Source organism: Dasypus novemcinctus, chromosome 4, assembly GCF_030445035.2.
Source record: "Dasypus novemcinctus isolate mDasNov1 chromosome 4, mDasNov1.1.hap2, whole genome shotgun sequence".
Classification (NCBI taxonomy): Eukaryota; Metazoa; Chordata; class Mammalia; order Cingulata; family Dasypodidae; genus Dasypus; species Dasypus novemcinctus.
The window spans coordinates 87,509,481-87,536,794 of record NC_080676.1 but is presented as its reverse complement, the minus strand read 5'-3'; the positions used below and the strand labels follow the sequence as shown (position 1 = coordinate 87,536,794).

Here is a 27,314-nt window from a genome sequence, read left to right as displayed (position 1 = left end):
AAAGAGGTTTTTTGCTACTTGCGGAATGGAAAAGGGCTTTTCCTTTTCTTCATAGAAGGTGGAACACGGAGTGGGCTTTACTTGTGAGTGGGTGTTCCCGATACGCAACCCAGATGTAGGCTCCTGGTCTACTCCTTTACTATCATTGTGGAGACCCATCTGGACTCCCTGGGTCTGCCAGGATTAAGGATGGTGAGGTTTAAGGGGTTACATTGACCATGTGACCAGTTAGTCAGGGCCATTCCCTTGGTGAAGACGGCTGTTTGTTTAGTGGTTTCTTTGTCCCAGGTGGCCCAGGTGACACAGGACCAGTAGGGGCAGTAGTATGCACCTATGTATTTGTACCAGAAGCCCCCTCCTTGGGCTGCACTTTTCAGTTCTGGAGCATACAAATACTTGTTATGAGTATATTCCTGCTCCCAGCTGAACCCTCCACAGTTGATGTTCCATGGTATCCCGGAGTCTATAACCTGACGTGTCAAATAGGAGGGACACTTGTTGGTTCCAGCTAGTGACTGGGGTGGAGTTAAGTAGCTTTGTGTCTTGATTAAACTCTCTTATTTCCCATTTACAGGAGACTGTTGGGGGCTTGGGGTCTTAGCAGGTTATTTGGCCGGTATGTTACAGACATTATAGAAGAGTCCCTGAAACTGGACGGTGGTTATATGGCCCTTGCAAGTGTAATGGCTATGATATATTAATGTGGTATTGACATGTGCCCCCGTTCGCACTTCCTGGATACATGGCTTACACTCTGTGATGCCGACCTTGGACCAGGGTGGGGAGGGGGTCAGGGTTAGGAGTAGGGAAAATAACTGAAGAGGCATTGAAACTGGGATTAAACTGGATTCCTGCTCTTTGGCTATGTGTAGACCAGTCAGCTTCCAGGGTGTGACTGGAGCAGGGCTTGGCATTTTGTTCTTTTTCAAGATGAGTTTGGTTGAGTTGTGGGTATCTGGAATACAGGTCCAGGACTCTGGGGCAGCTCACTCGACTTGGCTATGGTGTATCCACGGGGTGATTTCAGCTACTTTAACTGCACTGGGGGTGGATAAAATGACAAGATCTGATCCTCTCATTGAGGGGTTAGTGGAGCCGATTCCAGTCTTTGATCCAGACCGCATCTCCCGGCTTGTACAGGTGAATGGAGCTGTATAAGCTAGTGGGGGCTCTTTCTTGGAACCAGTGGTGCAGATTTTGTAGGGTTTTTCCTAAGCTGATCATTTGCTGAGCTATTGATAAGTTTCCTCTTTTTCTGAGATCCACTTCTGTATTGACTCTTAGCTAGATATATTAATAGTACCTTCTTTGACATTGATGCAAGAATATTACAATATTGCTGTTAACTATAGTCTATAAGTTATATAGCCCTTGTTCTATCTCCTAGTAACCTATACTCTAGGTTTTAACTTCATGTGTTTATTCTTTGTATTTACTTCATATTAGTGAGACCATGCAATATTTGTTCTTTCGTGTCTGGTTTATTTCACTCAGTGTAATGTCCCCAAGGTTCTCCATGTTATTATATGTGCCCTGGTTTGGAATGCTATGCTGCTGTAAAGGAGAAATGAAACCAGAGCACATATGATAACATGGATGATATATATATACACACCATGTTTTGTTTATCCATTCATTTGTTGATGAACACTTGGGTTGTCTCCATCTTTTCCTGCCACCTGTTTTTGTATGGCCCACAACTAAGAATGGTTTTATATATTTTCAAAGCATTAAAAAAAGTAAAAGAATACTATTTCATGACACATAATTATTATATGAAATTCACATTTTAGCATCATAAAGTTTTATTGAAACACAGCCTTGCTTATTCATTTATGTATTGTCTCTGGCTGTTTTCTTGCTATAATGACAGAGTTGAGTAGTTGCCACAGAATTGCATAATTGCCCATAAAACCTAAAATATGTGCTATCAGCCTCTTTACAAATATATTTTTTCAACCCCTGAACAGTACTGCAGCCAAATTTATATTTTTAAAAACATGTATACCTGTTCATATTAGCCTTCTGCTTAGTACCCATTGCCCTTGGAATGAAAATCTAAAAATTTAAATAGGGCCTGAATGATCTATTCCTACCCACCACTCCAACCTCATCGTCTTGTACACCCTCCTTCTTCTTGATTTGTTAAACATTCTGCTTATTTCTGTATTGGGTCTTCACATATGTTTTTTCTAACTCAAAAGCTTTGACGCTCTTATTCTCAGTCCCAGTTCTAACTCAAACTCATTAATAGTCTAACTGAGAAACTGTTTTATCTTCCTATATCATCTTTCACTTCTCTTTGATAGACATTTATTACAATTATGATTATTTGTTCTATTTCTTTTCTCCTTGCTTAACTATAAACACCTTGAGGACAAGGACCATTTTACCCAGGATGGTCTGAATTTAAGGCTCTATTAGTGTGAATATTGATAGTGCCCTCTTTATTCTCAGAAGTATGCAAATTTGGACAATAAATTATTGGGTCACATTACATGTAGCATATGCTCAATAAATATGTTTTGAATGACTCAATTTAGTAGGATCTCAATGACCTAGATTCCAAATAATCAATATACTTAATGACAAGACATTTTTAATTTAATTTGCTCAAGGAAGAGGAAAAGGTTGGGTAGAAAATGCAAACCAGAATTTATTTCTAGAAACAATGTGAGGGTATTTCATAAGTTGAATGTATATTTAAGTCAATTTCTTAAACCTTTTATGTGTACATTGAGAACAAATGATTATCTTGAAACACTAAATTATCCTCCTTTTCCCCCCCAAAAATGTTATTTTCTCTATACTTGAATTGCTGAGAAAATAGGGTGTATACATAACGTTAACAGTAATGAGGGTTAAAACCTGAAAGGTTTTTTTTGTTAAAGATCATTTCTTCTGTATGCCTACTGATATAATTATATTATTGTATTTATTATTGCTGATAGTAATAATATATGCAGGATGTGTACAAATGAAAATTTTCTTTTTTAAAAAAAATATTTTTCTCTTAGATAATAATGATCTCTTATCTATACATGGGGGCGATGGGAAAGCTAGCTGTCCATTCTGAGTGTATCTTTAAGTCCGGGCCTAATAGAGCAGAAGTGTTTATTTTAAATTCTAAGCCTTAAAGAGACAAAATGTCCTCTAGGTCTATTTCCAAGGAGAGGGCAAGTGTCAGATTCGTGGGTGAAGTGATGAGAGGAGTCTTTCAGTGTGTATAGACCCATGCTCCCCAAATTCTGATAACTGTCATTCCGCCTTCTATTTTTTGGAGTCACTGATAGAAGGGTATCTGTTCCTTTGCTGTGTTTGAGTGGGCTGGGGGAGCCTGAAAACAGTTAATTGAACGTATTATCAGGATATGTAAAAAAAGAACATGTTAGCCTGAAGGGAACTTCAGAAAAGTAGATTCACAGAGGCAGGCTGTGATCACTACAAGAGTATACAGAGATGGGATAAAGGTGAATCATTAAGCCCCACGAGGGTCATAGTATATTGGCCCTGAAAGCTGTCTACCTTTGCTCTGATTCCCTGCTTATCACACAACTTTCTGATTACTTTATCTGAGTTCCAAGGTATTCACATACCCTGCATGGTTTTCTGATCACTAGAAAGGAATATGTCCTTAACTATGCTTTAGTACATTTATGGCGGAATGAGTATATGCAGTTTGTGAGTGTGGCTTGTTCGAGTAGCCTTTTTGAGCCCAGTGCTGAGGCCAGTTCCAAATGATCAGTTGGCCAAGTTGATGCCACCCTCCAAGGCCTTCTGAGTGTCATTCAGCCTTCTCCTATAGACCCCTCAACGAGATCAAGACCCTGTGTTCTTCTTTAAGACGCTTCATAGTACTCATTCCTTTTGAACTTGGAATTCTAAAAGTTTTCCAGTAGTGCTATAAATCTAATAAAAGTAACATTGAAACACCCGAAAATATAAATGTAAAATTCCTATTTTTACTAGAAAATATATCCTGGCAGTTTAGAAGAATTTGTATTCTTATAAAGTTCCCTCTTTTTTTAGCGTTATGATTGGCAGACCTCCTAAACCAATTTTTTTTATGATTTATTTTTTATTTATTTCTCCTCTTCTGCCTCACCTTCCTGTGTCCATTCATTGTGTACTTTCTGTGTCTGCTCATCTTTTCTTTAGGAGGCACTAGGAACTGAACTCAGGACCTCCCATGTGGAGAGAGGTGCTCAATCACTTGAGCCACCTCTGCTCCTTGCTTTGCTGTGTCTCTCATTGTGCTTCCTCTTTGTGTCTCCTTGTGTCATCCTGTTGCATTAGCTCGCTACTCCACCCTATCCCACTAGCTTGCTGTCTTGCTTGTCTTCCCTAGAAGGCACTGGGAAGTGAACCTGGGACCTGTGGTAGGCAGGAGCCCAAATGCTTGAGCCACTTTCACTTCCCTTTTCCACCAGTTTTCCGTGGCTCAGTAAACTACACAGTCACCCAGGCCAGAAACCTGGATGCATCCTTATTTCTTTCTTTCTTTTTTTTTTTTCACCATATTTTACCATTTTTACATTTTTTAAAAAAGAAGCTTTAGATTACATAAATGTTTCATAAAAAATGTAGGGGATTCCCACACTTTGCCACATTAACATCATCTTTAATTAGTTCATCATTGATGAACACATACTGAAGCATTCTATTGACCATGGACTATAGGTTACATTATAGTTTACACTTTGCCCCACACTGTTTTATAAGTTTTCACAAAATGTATAATGGCCTGTATCTATCATTGCAATATTATGCAGAACAATTCCAGTGTCCCCCAAATGTCCCCATGTTGCATCTATTCCTCCCTCTCCCTCCTTTCAGAACCTCTGGTGGCCACTGCCATTATATCAATGATACAAGTTCTTCCATTGTTAGAATAATGTCTGCTTTAGTCCATATTTGCATCCCCCCTTATGTATGTTCATTCCTCAGTCTTGAGGATTTTGGAATGGTGATGCCCACTCTGTTTCTGATTGAGAGGGTACTTAGATCCAATGGGGCAGATGGATGGAACCATCTTACTTGGAGTTGTAGATACTCTGCTTTTTGAGATGGACATTGTCCATAATCATCTTTTTATTAGTTGTCCTGGGCAAGTCCAATGAACAAGAGAGTAGGGACATATATTTAACAAGTATAGTGCTAATTATAGGTTCAAATAAAAGGAGTGGAAGAGCCATGTGTAGGGAAATTATAAGTGAGTCTAAGTCTATTACACTGGGGAGCATATATTCCAAAGTAAGGCCCATTGACAGGGTACCAAATCCCTGAGATTGTCTGCCCGGTTTATAGTGTCTAGATGTCTCTAGAGCCCTCAGGTGCCCTGCTGTTTGAAGGACTAGCAGACAATGAGATATTGCTGAGACATGAATAAGCATAACTTCTGGACTGACCTCCTAACTCACTTTGAAATCTCTTGGCAATAAAAACTCATTTGTATTTAATATTTCCCCTTTTTGATCAAGGAGTTTTTCTAGATGCATCATTAGTAGGCACTTGTTCATAATCCCTCGGTGCCAATGAGGCTTATCCTTGGGAGTCATATCCCAGGCTGGGGGTGGGGGGTGGGGGGAGGAGTGAATTTATATGCTGATTTTGGCCACATTTGAGCAACAAGGTTGCCTTCAGGAGGTAACTCTTAGGTAATATATAATACTAGGCTGTTTCAGTTTCACTAGAGCAAGGTTCATAATTCAGCCATCAATTTCAAGGGCCTGTCTTAATGGTCTGTCCTCCTTCACTAGGCACTGTCCATGTACTTGGTGGGTTCTTACTGATCTATTAGAGAATGTAACAGAACTTCCTAGGATGGGAATTCAATATTCTTTCATTTATTTTATGGGTCTCCATGCACTGAGACAACACCCCATGACCACTTGAACATATTCATATGCCATAGAGGCATGCCCCAGGTGCACCCTTCCCCACACATCCCCCCATCACTGATACCCTGCACCAGTGATCCTCCCCTGCCACAGTTGTGACCTTTCTGTTATCCAAAAGTCCCTAAAAACAAAGGTGAAAAATAAACACAAATTTAAAAATTGATTATAATGAAATAACAAAATACAAAAAAAAAACAAAACTTTTTTTCATTGTGTCTTTCATCACCATAAGATCTGTTATCTTTTATGTACAATGACAGTTTCTTCTGTATGTTTCTCCACAGTCTATTTTTTTCACTATATCTTTAAAGAAGCTTTAGGTTACACAAGTGTCACATGGAAAATATAGGGGATTCCATATACCCAACCCCCTCCCTCCTCACGCTCTCCCCTATCCATAACATTTTATATGTGGATGGTACATTTGTTACAATTCATATACAAATATTAAAGCATTAATACTTAAACCATGGTCAATGGTTTGCATTATAGTTTACAGTTTGCACCATACCTTTCTATAGGTTTTGACAAAATTTAAACTGACCTGTATCCATCATTGCAAGATCATGCAGAACAATTCCAGGGCCTCCAAAATGCCCTGTGTTCCATTTATTCTATTCTTCCTTCCCCTTCCCCTCAGAACCAATGGTAACCAATAAGTTTCAATTTTTGAAGAATAAGGTTCATAGTTACATGCAATAATATTGAGGGCTTGGTATATTGATCTGTTTTCTTTTATTAGGCCAGTACCTATATTCTTGAGAGATTCTTGCCCCTTTAATTGAGAAATAACAGGACTCCCCAGGATGGGAGTTTAATATTTTCTTTTTTATTATGTGGGTCTCTACCTACTGAGATAACACACTATGACAAGATGAACACTTTCATCTTTCATAGAGGCATACCCCAGGTGCACCCTATCCTGCATATCCCCCACCTCCAGTACCCTGCACCAGTAACCCTCCCCTGCCATGTTTGCCAAAAGAACATTCCCACCAATGTAGTTTTAACCACAGACCTGCAAATCCCCAGAGTCCAACTGCTCCTTCCTCCAACCCTCTCCCCAGTTCCATGGATAGTCTCATCCAATCCCTGCAGCCTACTCCCCATCATGTTCTTGCACCCTCGGACCCAATCACATCACTGTACCACTATCACCCCCATCCAATACCCAGCTATCCCCTTCCACCTTATGATAGTTTTTGTCCACATTGAGCATCGGCTCACCACCCTCTACTTCTCTGACTCCTGATAACCTATCTTCCAGACTCTAGCTCTGTGAGTCTGTTCAATTTGCTTGTCATATCAGTTAAGTCATGTAATATTTGTCCTTCAGTGACTAGCTTAGTTCACTCAACATAGGGTCTTCGAGATTCATCCATGTTGTCTTATGTATTAATACTGCATTTTTTTTTACAGCTGAGTAATATTGCATTGTATATATATACCACAGTTTGCCTATCCATTCATCTGTTGATGGACACTTGGGTTGCTTCCAAATTTGGCAATAGTGAATAATGCTGCTGTGAACATTGGTGTGCATATATCTGTTTGCGTTTCTGCTTTCACTTCTGGGTATATATACCCAGCAGTAAGATTGCTGGATCATATGGCATTTCTATAGTCAGCTTCCTGAGGAACTGCCACACTGTCTTCCAACAGTGGCTGCACCATTTTACATTCCTACCAGCAGTGAATGAGGGTTCCCTTTCTTCCACATCCTCTCCAACACTTGTAGTCCTCTCTTTTTTCTTTTTTTTTTTGAGGTACCAGGGACCAGAGATTGAACCTGGGACCTCATATGTGGGAAGCCAGTGCTCAACCACTGAGCAACATCAGCTTCCCTGAGTTGTTTTTTTGTTTTTTTTTTCATTTATCTTGCATGTTGTTTGTTTTTGTTTTTTCAGGAAGCACTGAAAACTGAGCCTGGGACCTCCCGTGTGGGAGGCGAGTGCTCAACTGTTCAGCCACATCTTCTCTCCTCTCTGGTTTTTTTAATACTTGCCTGTCTAATAAGTGTAAGGTGATATCTCATTGTAGTTTTGATTTGCATTTCCCTAATAGTATTATCTTCTAGGAGCCTTATAGTCTTGGTTCTTATATTCAGGTCTTTCATCCATCTTGAGTTAACTTTTGTATAGGGTGTGAGATGGTGATCCTCTGTCATCCTTTTGGATATGATTAGTCAGTTCTCCCAGCACCATTTGTTGAATAGGCCATTCTCTCCCAGTTGAGTGGGCTTGGCAGTCTTGTTGAATATCAGTTGACCTTATATCCAAGAATCTATCTCAGAACTCTCAGTTTGGTTCCCTGGGTCAGTATGTTTGTCTTTGTACCAATACCATGCAGTTTTGAGCACTGTAGCTTTGTACTGTCCTTTATAGTCAGGTAGCATGACTCGTCCAACTTCATTTTTCTTTTTCAATATGTTTTTGGCTATTCAGGGCCCCTTGCCCTTCCAAATAAACTTCATAGTTAACTTTTCCAATTCAGTAAAAAATGCTGTTGTAATATTTATTGAGATTGTGCTTAATCTGTAAATCAATATGGTTAGGACAGACATTCTAATGATGCTTAGTCTTGCAATTCATGAACACAGGATCTTCTTCCATTTATTTAGATTTTCTTTGATGTCCCTTACCAATATTATGTCATTTTCTCTGTACAAGTCCTTTACATCTTTAGATTAGTTTATTCCTAGATATTTTATTCTTTTAGGTGCTATTGTAAATGGAATTTCTTTCTTGATTTCCTACTCAGATTGTGCATTATTGATGTACTGAAATGCTACTGATTTTTGCATGTTGACCTTATATCTTGCCACTTCACTGAACTCTTTTATCAGCTCTAGAAGCTTTGTTGTAGATTTTTCTGGGCTTTCTACCTATAGGATCATGTCATCTGCAAATAATGAAATTTGTAGTTCTTCCTTTTCATTTTGGATACCTTTTATTACTTTTTCTTGTCTAAGTCCTTGAGCAAGTACTTCAAATACAATGTTAAATATGAGTGGTGACAGCAGGCATCTTTGTCTTTTTCCAGATCTTAGATGGAAGGTCTTTAGCATTTCACCATTGAATATGATGTTAGCTGTCGGTTTTTCATAGATATCCTTTATCATGTTGAGAAAGTGTCCTTGTATTCCTATGTTTGGAGGTGTTTTTTTTTTAATTAAGAAAGGACGGTGTATTTTGTCAAAATCTTTTTTCTGCATCAATAGAGATAATTGTGATTTTTTTCTTTCGATTTGTTAATGTAGTGTATTACAGTGATTGATTTTCTTATGTTGAACCATCTTTGCATACCAGGGATGAAACCCACTGGGTCATGGTGTATAGTTCATTTGATGTGTTGCTGAATATGATGAGCAGTATCTTGTTGAGCATTTTAGTTTCCAGTTTCATTAGAGAGATTGGTCTATAGTTTCCTTTCTTTTGATGTCTTTATATGGCTTTGGTATTAGGGTGATGTTGGCATCATTGAATGAGTTAGGCAATGTTCCCTCCATTTCTATTTTTGGAAGAGTTTAACCAGGATTGGTGTTAGTTTTTTCTGCAGTGATTGGTAGAATTCATCTGTGAAGCTATCTGGTCCTGGGCTCTTCTTAGTTGGGAGGGTTTTGATGACTAATTCAATATCATTACTTGTGATTAGTCTGTTGAGTTCATCAATTTCTTTTGTCAATGAAAGTGGCTTATGTGTTTCCAGAAATTTGTCCATTTCAACTAAGTTATCCATCTTGTTGGCATACAATTTTTCAAAGTATCCTCTTTTTTGTTTTTGATTTTTTTTTTTTTTTTAGGTACTGGGATCAGGAATCAAACCTGGGACCTCGTATGTGGGAAGCTGACCCTCAACCACTGAGCCACATTAGCTTCCCTGAGTTGGTTTTATCATTTGTTTTGCTTGTCGTTTGCTTTTTTTTCAGGAGGCACCAGGAACTGAGCCCAGGACCGCCCATGTGTGGGAGGCAGGTGCTCAACTGCTTGAGCCTCATCCACTCCCCAAAGTATCCTTTTATGGTACTCTTTATTTCTGTTGGATTGGTGATATCTCCTTTCTCATTTTTAATTTTATGTATTTGCATCTTCTCTCTTATTTTCTTTGTTAGTCTAGCTAAGGGTTTGTCAATTTTATTAATCTTCTCAAAGAACCAACTTTTGTTTTTGCTCAGTTATTTTCTAAGTTTTGGTATTCTCAATTTCATTTAGTTCTGCTGTATTCTTTGTTATTTCCTTCCTTCTCTTTCATTGGGATCAGTTTATTGTTCTTTTTATAACTCCTCCCAGGTGTGCAGTTAGGTCTTTGATTTTAGTGCTTTCTTCTTTTTTAATACAGGCATTTATGGTGCTAAATTTCCCTCAGCACTGCTTTTGCTGCATGCCATAGGTTCTGATACATTGTGTTCTCATCTTCATTCATTTCAAGGTAATTACTGATTTCTTTCACAATTTCCTCCTTGACCCACTGATTGTCTAAGAGTGTGTTTTTAGCCTTTGTGTCTTTGTGCCTATTCTGATTCTCTGCCCTTTACTGATTTCCAGCTTCATTCTGTTGTGGCCTGAGAAATTACTTCGTATAATTTCAATGTTTCTGAATTTGTTGAGAGTTGTTCTGTGACCTGTGGTCTGTCCTGGAGAATGATCTATGTGAGCTTGAGAAGAATGTATATCCTGCTGTATTTGGGTGTAATGTTCTGTATCTATCTATTAGGTTTAGATTCTCTAATGTTTTATTCAAGGCCTTTGCTTCTTTATTGACCCGCTGTCGGGATGTTCTGTCTAATGGTGATAGTGGTGAATTAAAGTCCCCCACTATAATTATAGAAACATCTGTTTCTCCACTTATTTTTTCCAGTGTTTGCCTCATGTATTGTGGAGCACTCTGGTTAAGTACATAAATTTTTATGATTGTTTTTTCTTCTTGATATATTACTCCTTTTATTAATATACGGTGTCCTTCTTTGTCTCTTACGATACTTTTGCATTTAAAGTCTATTTTGTCTGATATTAGTATAGCTACTCCTGCCTTTTTTTTGTTATTGTTTTTATGTAAAATTGCTTTCCATCCATTCACTTGCAACCTCTTGGTCTAAGGTAAGTTTCTTTGTAGACAGACTATAGATGGGTCATATTTCCTTATCCAGTCTTCCAATCTGTGTCTCTTGGAAAGTTTAATCCATGAATATTCAGTGTTATTACTGTCATGGCATTACTTACAATAGCCATATTTTCTTTAGGTTTATATGTTATATTTTGTTTTATTTCTCTTTTTATCTTTTTATCTTTTCTTACTAATAATCTTCCTTTCTGCACTCTCCTCAAACCCTCTTTCTCCTGTTTTTTTCCTTTTAACTTGTAGAACTCCCTTTAGTATTTCTTGATGGGCAGGTTTCTTGTTGACAAACTTTCTTAATTTCTGTTTATCAGTGAATATTTTAGGCTCTCCCTCATTTTTGAATACCTTTGCTGGATACAGAATTCTTGTTTGACAGTGTTTTTCTTTTAGCATCTTAACTATTCATAACACTGCCTTCTTGCCTTCATAGTTTCAGATGAGAAATCAGCTCTTAATTTTATCGCACTTCTCTTGTATGTGATGGCTCTGTTTTTTCTTGCTGCTTTCAGTATTGTCTCTTCATCTTGAAAGTTGGACAGCTTAAAAGTATATGTCTTGTGGTAGGCCTGTTAGGATTTATACTGTTTGAGGTGCGCTGTTCTTCCTGGACATACATGTCCATGTTTCTCAGTAGAATTGGGTAATTTTTAGCCATTATTTCCTCCAACACTTCTTTTGCCCCCTTGCCCTTCTCTTTCCCCTCTGGGATTCCTGTAATGCATATATTTGTGTATTTCATGTTGTCTTTCGATTCCCTGAGTCCCTGTTGAATTTATTCTTTTTATGTGTTTGTCCTACTATCTGTGTGAGTTCATATGTACTATCTTTGATGTCACTATTTCTTTCCTCTGCTAGTAAAATCTGCTGTTACGTGCTTTCAGTTTATTTTTTATTTCTTGCCCTGTGCCATTCATCACCATCTGACCTGTTATCTTCCCTGCCCTCTGCGAGATGGCTCCCTTTTCTGTTTTGCTTGTTGTTTTTGCCTGTTGTTTGTTGTTTTTGCTTGTTGTCTGCTTGTTTTTTTTTAAGGAGGTGCTGGGAACCGAACCTGGGACCTCCCATGTGGGAGGTGGGTGCTCAATGGGTTGAGCCACATGTGCTCCCTGCTTATTTTTGTTCATTGTCTGTTCATTGTTTGATCGTTATTTTGTTATTTTTGCTTTTTGTCTGTTGTTTTTGCTCATTATCTGCTTGTTGTCTTTGTTCATTGTCTGCTCTTTGTCTTCTTTAGGAGGCACTGGCAACTGAACCCAGGACCTCACATGTGGGAAGTGGGCACTCAATTGCTTGAGACACATCTGCTCCCTGATCTGTTATCTTTTTATGTATGTTTATGATTTCTTCAATATGTTCCCCCTGCATCTTAATATCCTTTATCTCTTCCTTGTCTCCATTAAGTTGATTAATGATATTTGTTTGGATATCCCTGATTAGTTGTTCCATTGTTCCATTTTCTGCATCTTCTCCTGTTTTTTTAGTTTGTTCATTAGACTGGGCCATGTCCTGCTGTTTTTTAGTATGACCTGTAATTTTTTGGGTGTCTAGACATCTGTTTATCTTGATGGGCTTATTCAGATGATTAGCTTCTCTTTCTACTCCAGTGTTTTATTTATTTATTTTTGTAGTAAGGTTCTTTTTTGACACTTGATTCCTCTGTATTCTTGTAATTGTCTGTGTTCCCTTGAAAAAATACTAAGGCCGTAGAAAAGGAAAGGGAGAAGAGAAAAAAAATAATAGTAATAATTTTTAAAAGGAAAAGAAACCATAAAAGAGCCAGGAAAGTAAATAATATGAGGGGGAAACCTTATAACATACAAAGGAATAAGAATAAAAGAGGTGGAATAAAAAAATTGAACAGGAAAAAATAGAATAAAATAAAAGACCAAAAAGATGAGAAGGAAAAAAAGAACACCACACAAGAAAGGTGGAATGAAAGAAAAGCAATGGAAGAGGAGAAAATGAAAGAAAGCAAGAAAGATATAAGGAGAAAAAATAAGGAAAAGAAAAAAAGGTAACAGAAGGAAAAGAGAACAAACAAAAACCAGAAAACCTAGGAAAAACAAGCTTCCCTCTTAAGCCCTAGGAACCATCTCATCAGTCCTCATCAGTCAATCACCCTGCAGCCTGTCCTCCACAGGTAAGATACCTGGTTTTATAAAGAGTAAATAAAATAAGATTTTAAGAAATGATAAAAAATTAAAAATAAGAGATCAAAAAACCTAAAACAAAATCTCAGTCTGTAAGTTCCCTGTCATAAGGTGCCAGCTGAATGCTTGACAACCCAGTAGATCACTTTCTGGATCCCTTCTCTTAGGAGGTACCTGGGAATCGAACCAAGGACCTTGTATATGCAAGGCAGGCTTTCCTACACTGAGCTACAGCCACTCCACAGGTTAGTAGGCTTCTGAAAGCTTATTTAGCTCTCCCTGTCCTCTTTCTCTCAGGCAAGTTGGGGCTTCTAAGGGTTTGCTGCTCTCTCCTGGCTTCCTTCTCTCCTGAGCTGGTTAGGCACCTGTCTCTGCTACCTCCTCACTGACCTAGTTCCTCTCTCTTCCAGGGCTGCTGTTCATGTCAGTCTGCCTGACCAGATCCCCCCTCCCCTTTTCCTGGGGCTGCTTCTGGGTTGGCTGGGGTCTTTTTTGAGTTTCAAAGGGGACTTAGCTGGCCAAACTCACTAAAGAGAAGCCTCTCTTCACCCTACTCCAGGCCCCTCTTTATTGCAAGAGAGGACAGGCCCCTCTTTATTGCAAGAGAGGAGAAGGTTCTTTCACACTCAGGTGGCTGCAGTGAGCCAGGGGTTTTACCAAGGCTATTCACCTTGTGGGTGGGACATGTGCCATTCCCAGCCACACAGGTGAGTAATTCACAGTTTTCATTTGGCCTCTTTGTCTCTCTGTCCCTGTTCCTACTGGACGATGTGCAACACTTGCCTGGTCTGCAGCTCCCTCAGATAGCTTTTTGCTCCCCTTTCATTGTTTTTTTGAGATAGTTGAGCCCTGCCTACCTACTTTGATGCCATCTTCCTGGAAGTCCCATATCCTTGTTTCTTACCTCTTTGCCAGCCATGTCTAGTTGGTCACCAAGGCCCTCTTCATTTCTAGCTTAGAACTGTGTGATATCTCCTAATTGCTTCTCTTTAACACTAATCTGTCCTTTGGTTTGTTGCCTTTTAAAAACACAGTTCTGAATATGTTACTTTTCTATATGAAACCACTCAGTGGCTTTTTATATTTGACAGATAAAACTCCATACTTTTTAGCATGGCATGGTACAAGGCTCTTCATGATCTTGTTCTTCTTTCCTTCCTCACTGTCTCTGTCCTCCTCTTTCTTTCTTTCTCTTTCTCTCTCTTTCCCTCCCTCAGTCTCTCTCTCTCCCTCTCTCAAATACACACACACCCTTGTCATAATGAACTGGCTCACCAAACTGCTTCACTCCTCTGTATGCTTGCATTTGCTTTCTACTTTTATATTTGCTTATCACATCTTCATCTTTAGCTTTCTGCAGCTTGAAACACAATTGTGCACTCCCTTGGTTTTGAGAGACTTCTCTCCTTCTTTTTTAGTTTCTTGGCTGCTAAAACAAACACCATACAATGGGTTGCCTTAATAAGAGGAATTTATTGGCTCACGAGTTAGAGAGGTTAGAAGGCTTCATTTCTCTTGCTCAATCTTTGGGGCTCCTTGGCTTTTCAGTCACGTGGCAGTGCACATTGTGGTGTCTTCTCCTGTCTCTTCTGGGTTCCTTTGACTTCCAAAATCTGGCCACACCTGAACTGAAGCAACATCCTCAAGTGAGCCTATTTACAATGATTCCACACCCACAGGACCAGGGACTGGGACATGAACATGCCTTTTGTGGGGGACATGATTCAATCCCCAACAACTTCCATGACAGCATTCTTTCTGGGTTTCCCTCTTACCTCTCTGCTGGCCACTCCTTCTCTACTTGCCCTTTACATGCTGGCTTTCTTGGGGCTCTCTAAGGTTCTCCTTTCATTCATAAGCTTACCAAATTTAGTGCATCTCTATACCAGTGGTTTACTATTGGGATTTATATATTTTTATTTTTAGCAAATGTATATAAAATCAACTACAGTACCGTTAATGTGTATTTTTCTCATGGTTATTTGGTCACCATAGTAATTTCATTCAGTGAGAATTACCATAATATACTGAAAGCACTGTTTTTAATCAGTGAGCACTGGGCCACCAGAGTATGCTTTCTTCAGTTTGAGTGAGCGGTACTGTCCAGTGTTATACTGACCTCTCATTCTGCCATTGTAAAAATGATGAGAATTTCTCAACTCCTCAAAAGGTTTATCCATCTGGTACACCACGTAGCATTTGACCTGTCTCAACACTTTATTAAATGAAATGTAACAACTAGGTAGACATTAGGGCAATTTTAAAAAAATCAATTTTATTGGTACATATTAATAAAGCATGTGTTTTATCCAAAGTGTACAATCAATGGTATTTGGTATAATCACACAGTTGTGCATTCATCCCTTCAATCATTAGTAAAGCATTTTCACTATTTCAGTAATAATGATAAAAAACTGACAAATTCCTCACCTCTCAATCTCTCTGTTTCCCCTGCTATACGTAGCTGCTATTTCTGGTTATTTTTGCACAATTATTTATTTGTTTATTAAGATATAGTCACATACCATATGATCAATCCAAAGTGTATAATCAATGACTTTTAGTATTTGTCACCTCAAAAATTTTAGAAAAATTTCATTACTCCAAAAAGACTCAACACCCTTTAGCATTCCTTCCTCAGCCCAATATAACCACTAATCTAATTTCATCTTTATAAATTGATTTATATTTACATTTTATGTAGATGGAATTATACAATATGTAGTACTCTGTGTTTATCCTCCTTCACTTAGTATAATGTGGGGTTTTTTTGTCTGATATTAAAATTTTATAGTATTAACCTACATTTGTTCAACTTCAAAGAAAAATGGTCTAATATTTGCAATTTTACCCATATTCATATTTCACATAATATATTTAGTTTATAATAGTGCACTCATACAATATTTATCCTTTTGTGTCTGGCTTGCTTAATGTCCTCCAGGTTAATCCATGTTGTCATATGTTTCATGACTTCATTTCTTCTCACTGCTGTGTAATATTCCATCATGTGTATACTTTACAATTCATTTATCCATTCATCAGTTGATGGACACCTGGGTTCTTTCCAACATTTGGCCATTGTGAATAATGCCGCAACGAACATCGGTGTGCAGATGTCTGTTCATGTCACTGCTCTCAGTATTTCTGTGTATATACCTAGCAATGGTATTGCTGGGTCCCATGACAAGTCTATATTCAACTTCCTTAGGAACTGCCAAACAGACTTCCACAGTGGCTGTACCATTCAAATTCCCACCAATAGTGAATAAGCATTCCTATCTCTCTACACCCTCTCTTAACATTTACAGTTTTCCAACTTTTTGATAGTGGCCTTCCTCATAGGTATGAAATGATAACTCATTGTAGTTTCAATTTGCATTCTCCTAGTCACTAGTGATGTTGAAGATTTTTTCATGTGTTTCTTTGCCATTTGTATTTCTTCTTTGGAGTGTTGTCTTACCAAATCTTTTCCCCATTTTCAATCGGATAGTTTTTCTTTTTATTGTTGAGTTGTATGATCTCCTTTTATATCATGGATATTAAACCCTTATCAGGTATGTGATTGCCAAATATTTTCTCCCATTGAGTCGGCTGTCTTTTCACTCTTTTGACAGAGTCCTTTGAGGTGCAAAAGTGTTGAATTTTGAGGAGGTCATATTTATCTCTTTTTTCTTTTTGTTGCTCATGCTTTAGGTATAAGATTTAAGAAACTACCACTTACCACAAGATCTTGAAGATGTTTTCCTACATTTTCTTCTAGTTTTATGGTTGTTGTTTTTATATTTAGGTCATTGGTCCATTTTGAGTTAATTTTTCTTTAAGGTGTGAGATAAGGGTTCACTTTGTTTCTTTTGGATATGGATATCCAGTTCTCTCAGCCCCATTTGTTGAATAGACTGTTCTGGCCCACCTGGGTGGACTTAACAGCCTATAGATGTGAGGGGTCAATTTCTGAGTTTTTGATTTGGTTCTGTTGGTCGATGTGTCTGTTCTTATGCCAGTGCTGTGCTTTTTTTTTTTTTCCCACCACTGTAGCTAAGTAATAAGCTTTGAAGTCAGGAAGTGAGAATCTTCCAACTTATTTCTTCTCTTTTAAAGACATTTTTGGCTTTTGGGGGCTCCTTACCCTGCCAAATAAATTTGACTGAATTTTACTTTTTGATTTCTGCAAAATGGCTATTGGGATTTTTATTGGGATTGTATTCAACATGTAAATTAGTTTGGGTAGAATTGAAATCTTAACACTATTTAGTCTTCCAATCCTTGAAAATGAAATGTCCTTCCATTTATTTAAGTCTTCTTCAGCTTCTTTTAGAAAATTTTGTAGTTTTTTGAAGACAGGTCCTTTATGTCCTTGGTTAAGTTTATTCCTAAATATTTGATTGTTTTAATCATGATTATAAATGGATTTCCCCCCTTGATTTCCTCCTCAAAATGCACATTAATAGTGTATAGAAGTGCTTTTGATTTTTGCATATTAATCTTGTATCCTGCCACTTTGCTGAACTTGTCTATTAGTTCTAGTAGCTTTGTTGTGGATTTTTCAGGATTTTCTAGATATAGAATCATGTCATTAGTGAATAGTGAAAGTTTTCCTTCATCCTTTCCCATTTCGGGACCTTTTATTTCTTTGTCTAGCCTTAGTGTTCTAGCTAGAACTTCTAGCACAGTATCGAATAATACTAGTGATAGTGAACATCCTTGTCTTGTTCCTGATCTCAGCAGGAAAGCTTTCCATCTTTTACCATTGAGTACAATGCTAGCTGTAGGTTTTTCATATATGTGTTTTATCATATTAAGAAAACTTCCTTCTTTTCCTGTTTTGGAGTGTTCTTACCAAGAAAGTTTGCTGTATTTTGTCAAAAGCCTTTTCTGCATCAATCAAGAAGATCACGTGATTTTTCTTCTTTAATTTATCAATGTAGTTTATTACACTAAATAATTTTCTTGTGTTGAACCATCCTTGCATATCTGGGATAAAACCCACTTGATTATGCTGTATAATTCTTTTAATGTGCTTTTGGATTCTGTTTGCAAGTATTTGGTTGAGGATTTTTGCATCTATATTCATTAGAGATATTGGTCTGTAATTTTCTTTTTTCCTAATATCTTTATCTGACTTTGGTATTAGGGTGATGCTGGCTTCATAGAATGAGTTTGGTAGCATTCTTTCCTGTTCAGTTTTTTGGAAGAGCTTGAGCAAGATTGGTATTAGGTCGTCTTTGAATAATTTGTAGAATTCACCTTTGACGGCATCTAGTCTTGAGCTTTTCATCTTTGGGAGGTTTTGATGACTGTTTCAATCTCTTCACTTGTGATTGGTTTATTGAGGTCTTCTCTTTCTTCTAGGGTCAGTGTAGGTAGTTCATGTGTTCCTAGGAATTTGTCAGTCTCATCTACATTTTCTAGTTTTTTGGCATACAACTGTTCACAGTATCCGCTTATGATCTCTCTTATTTCTGTGGGGTCAGTGGTAATGTCCCCATCTCATTCCTGATTTTATTTATTTGTGTCTTCTTTCTTTTTTTCTACCAGTCTAGCTAAGTGTTTGTTGATTTTATTGATCTTCTCAAATAACCAAGTTTTGGTTTTGTTGATTCTCTTTTGTATTTTGTTCTTGATTTCATTTATTTCTGCTCTGATGTTTTCTATTTCTTTCCTTTGGCTTGGTTTGGAGTTAGTTTGCTGTTCTTTTTTTAGTTCCTCCAGATGTGCAGTTAGGTCTTCAGTTTTACCTCTTTATTCTTTTTTTAATGTAAGCATTGAAAGCTATAACTTTCCCTCTCAGCACTGCCTTTGTAATGGTTCATAGGTTTTGATATGTTGTAGTCTCATTTTCATTCATCTCAAGATATTTTCTGAATTTGCTTGCAATTTCTTCTTTGACTCAGTGTGTTGTTTAATTTCCATATTTTTATGTATTTTTCCTTTTTACACCCATTTTCGATTTCTACTTCAGTCCATGAAGATCAGAGAAAGTGTTGTATATAATTTCAGTCTTTTAAAATTTATTGAGACTTGTTTTGTGGTCCAACATATGTACAGTCTTGGAGAAGAATCCGTGGGCCCTTGAACATATATCCTGCTCTTTTGGGGTGCAATGATCTGTAAATGTGTGTTAGGTTTAGTTCATTTATCATATTATTCAAGTTCTCTATCCTCTGTCCAGATGTTCTGTCCATTACTGAGAGTGGTGTATTGAAGTCTCCAACTATTATTGTAGAGACATTGATTTCTCCCTTCAGGTTTGCCAGTGTGTGCCTCATGCATTTTGGGATCCTGAGGTTAGGTGCATAAATATTTAGTATAGTTACTTCTTCTTGCTGAATTGCTCTTTTTATTAATATATAGTGACCTTCTTCATCCCTTATAACAGTTCTGCATTTGAAATCTATTTTGTCTGACATTAGTATTGCTACTCCAGTTCTTTTTTGATCTCTATTTGCATGGAATATCTTTTTCCATTCTTTCACTTTTAACCTGGTTGTGTCCTTATGTCTGAGGTGAGTCTCTTGTAGACAGCATACAGATGGTTCATATTTTTTTTATCCATTCTATCAGTCTCAGTCTTTTGATTGGGAATTCAAGCTATTAACATTCAATGTTATTACTGAAATGGCATTACTTACTTTGTGCACTTTGACTATGGCATTCTGTTGTCATATCATGCTGTTGTCTATCTTTTTACCCTTGAATTGACCCTTTCTAATAATCTTCATTTCTTCTTTCTTTTCCAAGTCTCTCGACCTTGTTTTTTTCCTTTCAGGCTGCAGCACTCTCTTTAGTATATCTTGTAATTCTGGTCTTTTGGTAACATATTCTGTCACTTTCTGTTTGTCTGTGAAGACTTTGAACTCCCCTTCTTTTTGGAAGGACAGCTTTACTAGATACAGAATTCTTGGCTGGCAGTTTTTCTCTTTCAGTACTTTAAATTATCATACCACTTTCTTTTCTCCTCCGTGGTTTCTGATGAGAGGTCAGCACTTATTCTTATCGATGTTCCCTTATATGTGATGCTTTGCTTTTCTCTTTCATAATCTTCCCTTTATCTCTGTTATTTGTCATTCCGAATAGCCGCTCTCTCGGGGTAGATCTGTTCTGATTATTCTGTTTGGAGTGCATTTTCCTTTGATGTTGACATTTATGTCTTTCATAAGGGTAGGGGAGTTTTTAGTCATTGTTTCTTCAAATATTCTTTCTGTCCCTATTCCATTTTTCTTCTCCTTCTGGGACACCAATAATGCATATATTTCTGTGTTTCATGTTGTCATTCATTTCCCCGATACTCTCTTCCATTTTTTCCCATTCCCTTCTCTTTCTATTGTCCTATCTTTAAGTTCAGATATTCTTTCTTCAAAATCACTAATGCTATCTTTGAGCAACACATCTCTTCTTATGTGCCTCTAATGTATTTTTTTTCTTAAAGATTTATTTATTTATTCCCCCTCCCCCTAGTAGTTTGTACTCACTGTCTGCTCTCTGTGTCCATTCCTTGTGTGCTCCATCTGCTCATCTTATCTTTAGGAGGCACGGGGAATTAAACCTTGAACCTCCCTTGTGGGAGAGAGGTGCTCAATCTCTTGAGCCACCTCTACTCCCTGCTTTGTTTTGTTTCTCATTGTGTTTCTTCTTTGTGTCTCCTTGTTATGTCATCTTGTTGCATTAGCTTGCTGTGCCAGCCTGTTGCACCAGCCCATCGTGCCAGCTCACTGTCTTGCTCATCTTTTCTAGGAAGAACTCGGAACTGAACCCAGAACCTTCTCTGTGGTAGGTGGAACCTCGACTGCTTGAGCCACATCAGCTTCCTACCTTTAATGTATTTTTAATTTCATTCTCATCAGGTCTGTTACTTTTTCTTTGTAGACTTTCCAATTGTTCTTTATGTTTCCCCAGTGTCTTCTTAATATCCTTTATCTCTTTAGTCATATTTCTTTCCAATTCTTTAAATTGATTTAGGTGAGTTATGTGATTATTTTTGATTAATTGTCTTAAATCCTGAATCTCTTCAGGATATTTGGTTTGTTCCTTTGCCTGGGCCATCTCTTACTGTTTCCTAGTAAGGCCTGTAATTGTTTGCTTATTGTCTAGGCATCTGAATATGTTGGTGAATTTGCTCTGATAGCTGATTACTCTCTCTTGCCTATTGTTCTTATTTTTTTATATTTCTTTGATGTTTGGTTCAACTTATCTTAAGTCTTTAAAATTGCCTTTCTTAAGTTATCAAAATCATCCCAGGGATTCACTAATGGAGTGCAGGTTTTCTTCCTGAAGTTAGGGAACAGAGAGACCCAATTGCAGTTTTTGTCCATGCCATTTCCAAACCAGCCAGCATATGGCGACTCATTGGCACACCTTTACATGGAGGTGTATCTCTCAGTTTTCCTTTGTTTTGGTCTGGCTGGGCTGGGATTCAAAGTGGGCTCCACTGACTGAATTCACTACAGAAAATCCCTCCTGATTTCTCCTCCCTTTTCCCTTTTAACTACTGACAGGGAGAAAGCTATCTCCTCCCCTTTCAGTCAGCTGCAATGAGCCAGGGATTTTACCCCAACTTTATATGTCAGCAGTGAGGGAGGGGAGCTGCTCCTTCCCATTAGCTTACAGTTTAAACTTAGAGTTTATTGTTTTGGGTTCTTCATCTCTCTGTCCCTCACCCTCCTGAGAGTTATGAAGCACTGTCCTAGTCTGCTGACCCCCAAAGCATATCCCTTGGGCAGCTTTTGGCTCTTCTTCTTTTGTTTTTGTGAGAGAGCTGAGCCTTGTCTGCCTAATCTGACACCATCTTCCCACAATCCTTCTAGGGCAAGTTTTGATTTTCCATTTAGAAGAAAACTTCCATTCTGGAAAATAAATTGGGATTGAAGTATAAGACTCTGCGTAGTTCAGGCCCTTATCTGGAATTTATTCTGAATAAAGTAAGTGTCAAATACATGTATATTTAAATCTGGTTGCATCATCATCTTTTTGGTGTGTTGCATCACTGCGTGGGGGCCTGTGCTTCACTGAGCCGCACGGGGCCTTGAGCCTCTCTGTGCCATGCAAATCTGGAACATCTGTTTTCTTTTTTCCAGGAGGTCCAGGGGATCGAACCTGGGTCCTCCATATGGTAAACAGGAGCTCAATTGCATAAGCCTCAGCTGCATCCCTCAAATATATTCTTAAAGGAAGGAATTATTAAGTAATCAAGATGTTACCTTAAACTCTTCAGTGATGAGATATGTGTCAAGAGCATATTGCATGACAGATGGCTCTGGAGTTCATTGCCTTGCCACTGGGCCCTACTTTGGAATTTGTGCTCCTGATTGTGATGGAGTTGGACTCAGATGTGACCTCTCTACACATGCCTTTTCTGTTACTTTTACTGAACACTGTGGTTGGTGCTGGGGTTTGTGTATGCTCAGGAGACTTGAATCTCTGGACTGTCCATGTGCCATCTGGGCCCTGCGCGTCAGCAAAGTTCTAACACCTCCTGTCTGGTTCATTGGATGTACCCAAGTCAGCTGACAGGGAGGTGAGAATGGTCAACCACCACACCAGGGAACCAAGAGAGTCTACAACTGCAGGCAGGAGAATTGCATCCATCAGCCATGTGGGATCTAAGCCCCATCTTGATTTAGAGGTGGAGTGGACATTGCCATCCCACGGTCCACAGGATGGAGGAATATAATATGGATTGGCCTGGACTTGCTGGTATTCTACTATAGAACTGATGTGACTCTAGCAAGGGAAGAAATTGTATCATTGATTTGGAGATAGTGACCATGGAAGTTACTGAGGGCAGGGAGAGGGAAAGAAGAGGTGTGATATGGGGCATTTTTGGGACTTGGCGTTGTCCTGAATGATATTGTAGGGACAGGTGCAGGACATTGTATATCCTGCCATAACCCACTGGATGGACTGGGGGAGAGTATGAACTACAATATAAACTGTGGTCTAAGTGGTGTGGCAGTGCTCCGGGGTGTATTCACCAAATGCAATGAATGTGCCTTACTAATAAAAGGGGATGTTGATATAGGAGGAGCTGGGGTCAGGGGGCTGGGCAGTAGGGTGTATAGAAACCTTTTATGTTTTTAATGTCACGTGTTGTGTGATCTATTTTTTTTTAAAGACAATGTAAAATACAAATAAAAGTTTATCGCAATTGTTCCACCTGAATAACTGGCTCTCTTACAGTTTCCTGACGTTCCATTTACAATGCTCAAGAGATTTAATCTTTGATAGTTATACAAGAGTTAATTGGGGGAAGTGGACTTGGCCCAATGGATAGGGCGTCTGCCTATCACATGGGAGGTCCATGATTCAATCCCCAGGCCTCCTTGACCCACGTGGAGCTGGCCCACGTGCAGTGCTGATGCGCGCAAGGAGTGCCTTGCCACACAGGGGTGTCACCCGCATAGGGGACTCCCATGCGCAAGGAGTGCACCCTGTAAGGAGAGCCGCCCAGTGTGAAAGAAAGTGCAGCCTGCCCAGGAATGGTGCCACACACACAAGAGCTGACAACTAGATGATGCAACAAAAAGAAACACAGATTCCTGGTGCCGCTGATAAGGATAGAAGCGGTCACAGAAGAACACACAGCAAATGGACACAGAGAGCAGACAACTGCGGGGGGGGGGGGAAGGGGAGAGAAATTTAAAAAAATCTTTAAAAAAAAAGAGTTAATTGGGGAGCCTGATGGGGTGCTACTTCAATTTTGAAGAAATGGTTTATAAAGAAGTAATAATGACATTGCCAGAATTGAATAGAAACAATTAGCATAGACAAGAACATTTAATCACTTTAAAATGAAATTATAACAATATTATAGTAGGCATTTTACATAACTGAGCATAAGTAAAATATTTTTATTTGCGTTTTATTGCATCTAATTTGTGTGTAGAACAGAAGAAATTGAGAACTGTCCCTTTAATAAAATCCTGTTTACCTATCTTCTTCTAGTAGGAGTGGCTTAGGAACCTGTAGAGTGAGGTAGAGCTTCCAATTGTGCATTCTGACCTGCAACCTTGGAAAGAGCGCCGATACTTCAAACCAGGAAGTGACAAATACTGTGCTTAAAACTACATTTGAACTTGTTTTTATATGGAAAACCTCTCATAACAAAAATAGGAGATTAAAACAGTGATTTTACATAGTTGTCATTAAACATTTGGAACTCTGCTGCCGATAAATACTATGCAGCTTACTTAGAATACAAAGCTTTCTGGGCCAGAAATCGATCTTCTGACTTGTGAGCCTTCTCTGATTACTGCTTGGTTCATCTTTATTTTGTTAGACTACTCTGTAGGCTGGACTGGGGAGGCTCTCCTTCACAGGTAGGTGTCAGCTTTTGCTTAAAATATAAGTTGTTTTTTGAGGTTCTTGGGCAGATGGATTCTGCTGCTGATTATTGAAAGAATTATGAATATCAGGCTGGATATATGTTTTAATGTAGAATGTTCGACATGGCTTTAAGTAATCACATTTTTGTGACTTCTGGACAAATTTGTGGAAAAAGTCGTTTTTAACTAATTAGCAAATCTAGAAGTTGGTGAATTAAATGAGTTCTCTTTGTTTTCCATTAACCAGTTATTTATATTCAATTAATATATTAAGAAGTATATTCAAATTCACTATTAAATTCCTGGTAGTATTTTATAATGTCTTAAACATTTATGTAGTCAAATAAAATTGCATTTTTGCTGTTAATATTTTTTTACTCATGCTATTACAAGCTTCATTTCTTCCACTCTTAGGAAGTTGAATATTTGTCACTGATACTTGCTTTAGTCTGTATCTGGAATAGTTTGATAACTGTTATTTCAGAAAAGTTTTTAGAAAAAGTTAATCATCTTCAAGCATATTGAAATAGTGCTTATTTCTCTTTATAAAGTTAACTGTCTTCTTATGACACTAAAAATATTTCAAATATAATGTCTTCGGAAGAATGTGTTATTGGTGAGATAAGCTGTTAACTGTGGAAAAGAAAACTCATACACTAATGACTCCTCTGGAGTGGGCATCAGAAAAGAGATGTGTTGGTACCTTTAGAATCAAGGATAGTGGTTCCTTAACTTTCTCTTCCACTAGAAATCCTTTTTTTTTTTAATTCTATGGACATTATGCTTCAGAAGACTTTCTTCACCCAATAAGTGTTATGTATTAAATATTAAACTATTAGAGCATTCCTGGTTATTAGACATACATTATTTCCACTGAGAATTTATTTAACCTGAGCTAACCACTCTCTGTAAATATAATTTAATTCCAAAACAAAGAGGCTTGTCATTTTTCTTAGACTGAATATCTTTATTGTAGGTAATGAATTGGGTATTTTTGACTTTTTGAATTACTGATAATAGTATCTGAGTTTTCATCAGCTACTCTTGTGAAATCCTGTTTCCCTGGGCACTGCAAATTGAGAACTAGTCTAAAGTGCAGAAATTTTGTTTTTAATCCTTTGAGGTCCCATGAAATATAATGAAGGTATCTACTATAACCTAACAAACAAAGATGACATAGCTACTAGACAAAGAGAAGAAACAAAGAAAATGAAAAAAAAAAAAAAAAGGAAATATTTTTTAAAGGGAATATCAGAGAGGAATCCAAGGTCGTCATACATTCTGGCCCCATTAAATCTCTATATGTTTATCTCTGCTCTTTCCCAATTTAAAACTTTTACTCCAATTAGGTTGGTAAACTATTAATGGACTTCAAAGCAAATATTACTTATTTTCTTATAGTTATTCTGTATTTTATATTGGTTTCCCTCCCCCCAAATTTTCTCATTTCTGCAATCTGCCCATTTATTTCTTTCCTTTAGCTCAGCCAAAGACCCTTCTCCAATGTGAAGCCTTGTTTGATTACCCTAATCCACAAAAAATTCCCTTCATTTAGAATTTTATATCTACCTGTACTTTATAATGTAATCATATTATAGCTTGCCATAATTTACTTAAGACTGTCCCATGTCTTTTCAACTATATTATAGGCTGTTTGAGGGCAAGTTAACTTGTACATCATTTTAACTGCCTTAGGGTTTAGTGCAGTGATACATCTTTCATAGTTAATAAATATTTGTTGAATGAATGGAACAATCTTGCCAAAAATTGCTTCAAGTATTACCTTGATTAATTGTGTAATTAACCATCTATATTTTTTCTAGAAATGAGACCATTGGTTAGCATACTATTATTGTTTTTGTTTTGCTTTGTAATGCACAAGTCTGTTGTATTTAATGATTATAGCACTGATTGGCTATCTGCACAGAAAGAACAAGATGGACTTTATTTGAAATAAATCAAAGGAAACATTCTGAAACCTAGCCACTTGCATTTTATAATTTTAAGAGAATATACTGGGTAAGAAAATGGGTTCTGAGCTGACATTTAGTACTGTGAGTGTTGATCCAGTGGTCATGGTAGACTGGTTGGACTGCATTATTTAAGTTGTAGATTAGTAACTGCCAGAAATGATAATTACAGTATTTATTTTATTAAACACTTTACAGACATTATTTTATCCATTTCATATAACAACTTTGTCAGTTAGGTTTTGTTATCCCTTTTTACAGAAAGACAAAACTCAGGTCTATATAGTCACACAGCTAGGAGTGGTATAACAGATCTTTCTAACTTCAGAATACATGTTTTGAATCACTCTGTTATATGATCTTTTATATCTTCCAGTATTAGTGTAATTTTGCTCTCATTTTAGAGCTTGACCAAACAGGAATTCTGGCAGCTGATCCAGCAAAACTATGGCACTGAGCTAGGCTTGAATGCTGAAGAGATGGAAAACTTGTCCCTGTCTATTGAGGATAACATGCACCCAAGGTATGGCAGTATTTTGAAATGCCAAGATTAATTGAAGCAGAATTAGTTTAGATCCTACCAATCAGAATTTCTATTAATTCACCCTTAATGTATATAATTTCCCTCTTTTTCCTCTGGTAGAATGGAGTAAAAGGTGGGGGCTGGGAATAGTTTGCTAAACAGGAAAGACAATGTGGGTCATATAAGGAAATGTTAACTATGTGTCACTTAGAATTTGTTTAATGCATGGTTTTTTTTTCTTTCTTCATTAGAGAAGTTGTATGTTTAAAAAACAATCATGCATAAAATACAGGATTGCTGTACACCACCCCACCACCAACACATTGCATTGG

General features: G+C 37.7%; 1 protein-coding gene and 1 long non-coding RNA gene across 3 annotated transcripts in view; both read left to right on the top strand.

Annotated features, from left to right (window-relative positions):
- The window catches only part of GRAMD1C (GRAM domain containing 1C), a 155,354-nt gene that overhangs the window by 78,481 nt on the left and 49,559 nt on the right, over window positions 1-27,314 (top strand). For both annotated transcript variants that reach the window (XM_004475612.5, XM_071214812.1), the window contains one exon: window positions 26,864-26,982. In XM_004475612.5, the coding sequence (XP_004475669.2) occupies window positions 26,864-26,982 (119 nt within the window). The remainder of the gene's footprint in view (window positions 1-26,863; window positions 26,983-27,314) is intronic.
- Window positions 20,838-24,483, top strand: LOC139438890 (uncharacterized). Its single transcript, XR_011648676.1, has 3 exons — window positions 20,838-20,938; window positions 21,973-22,086; window positions 22,243-24,483. It is a non-coding gene; the product is annotated as an uncharacterized lncRNA (long non-coding RNA).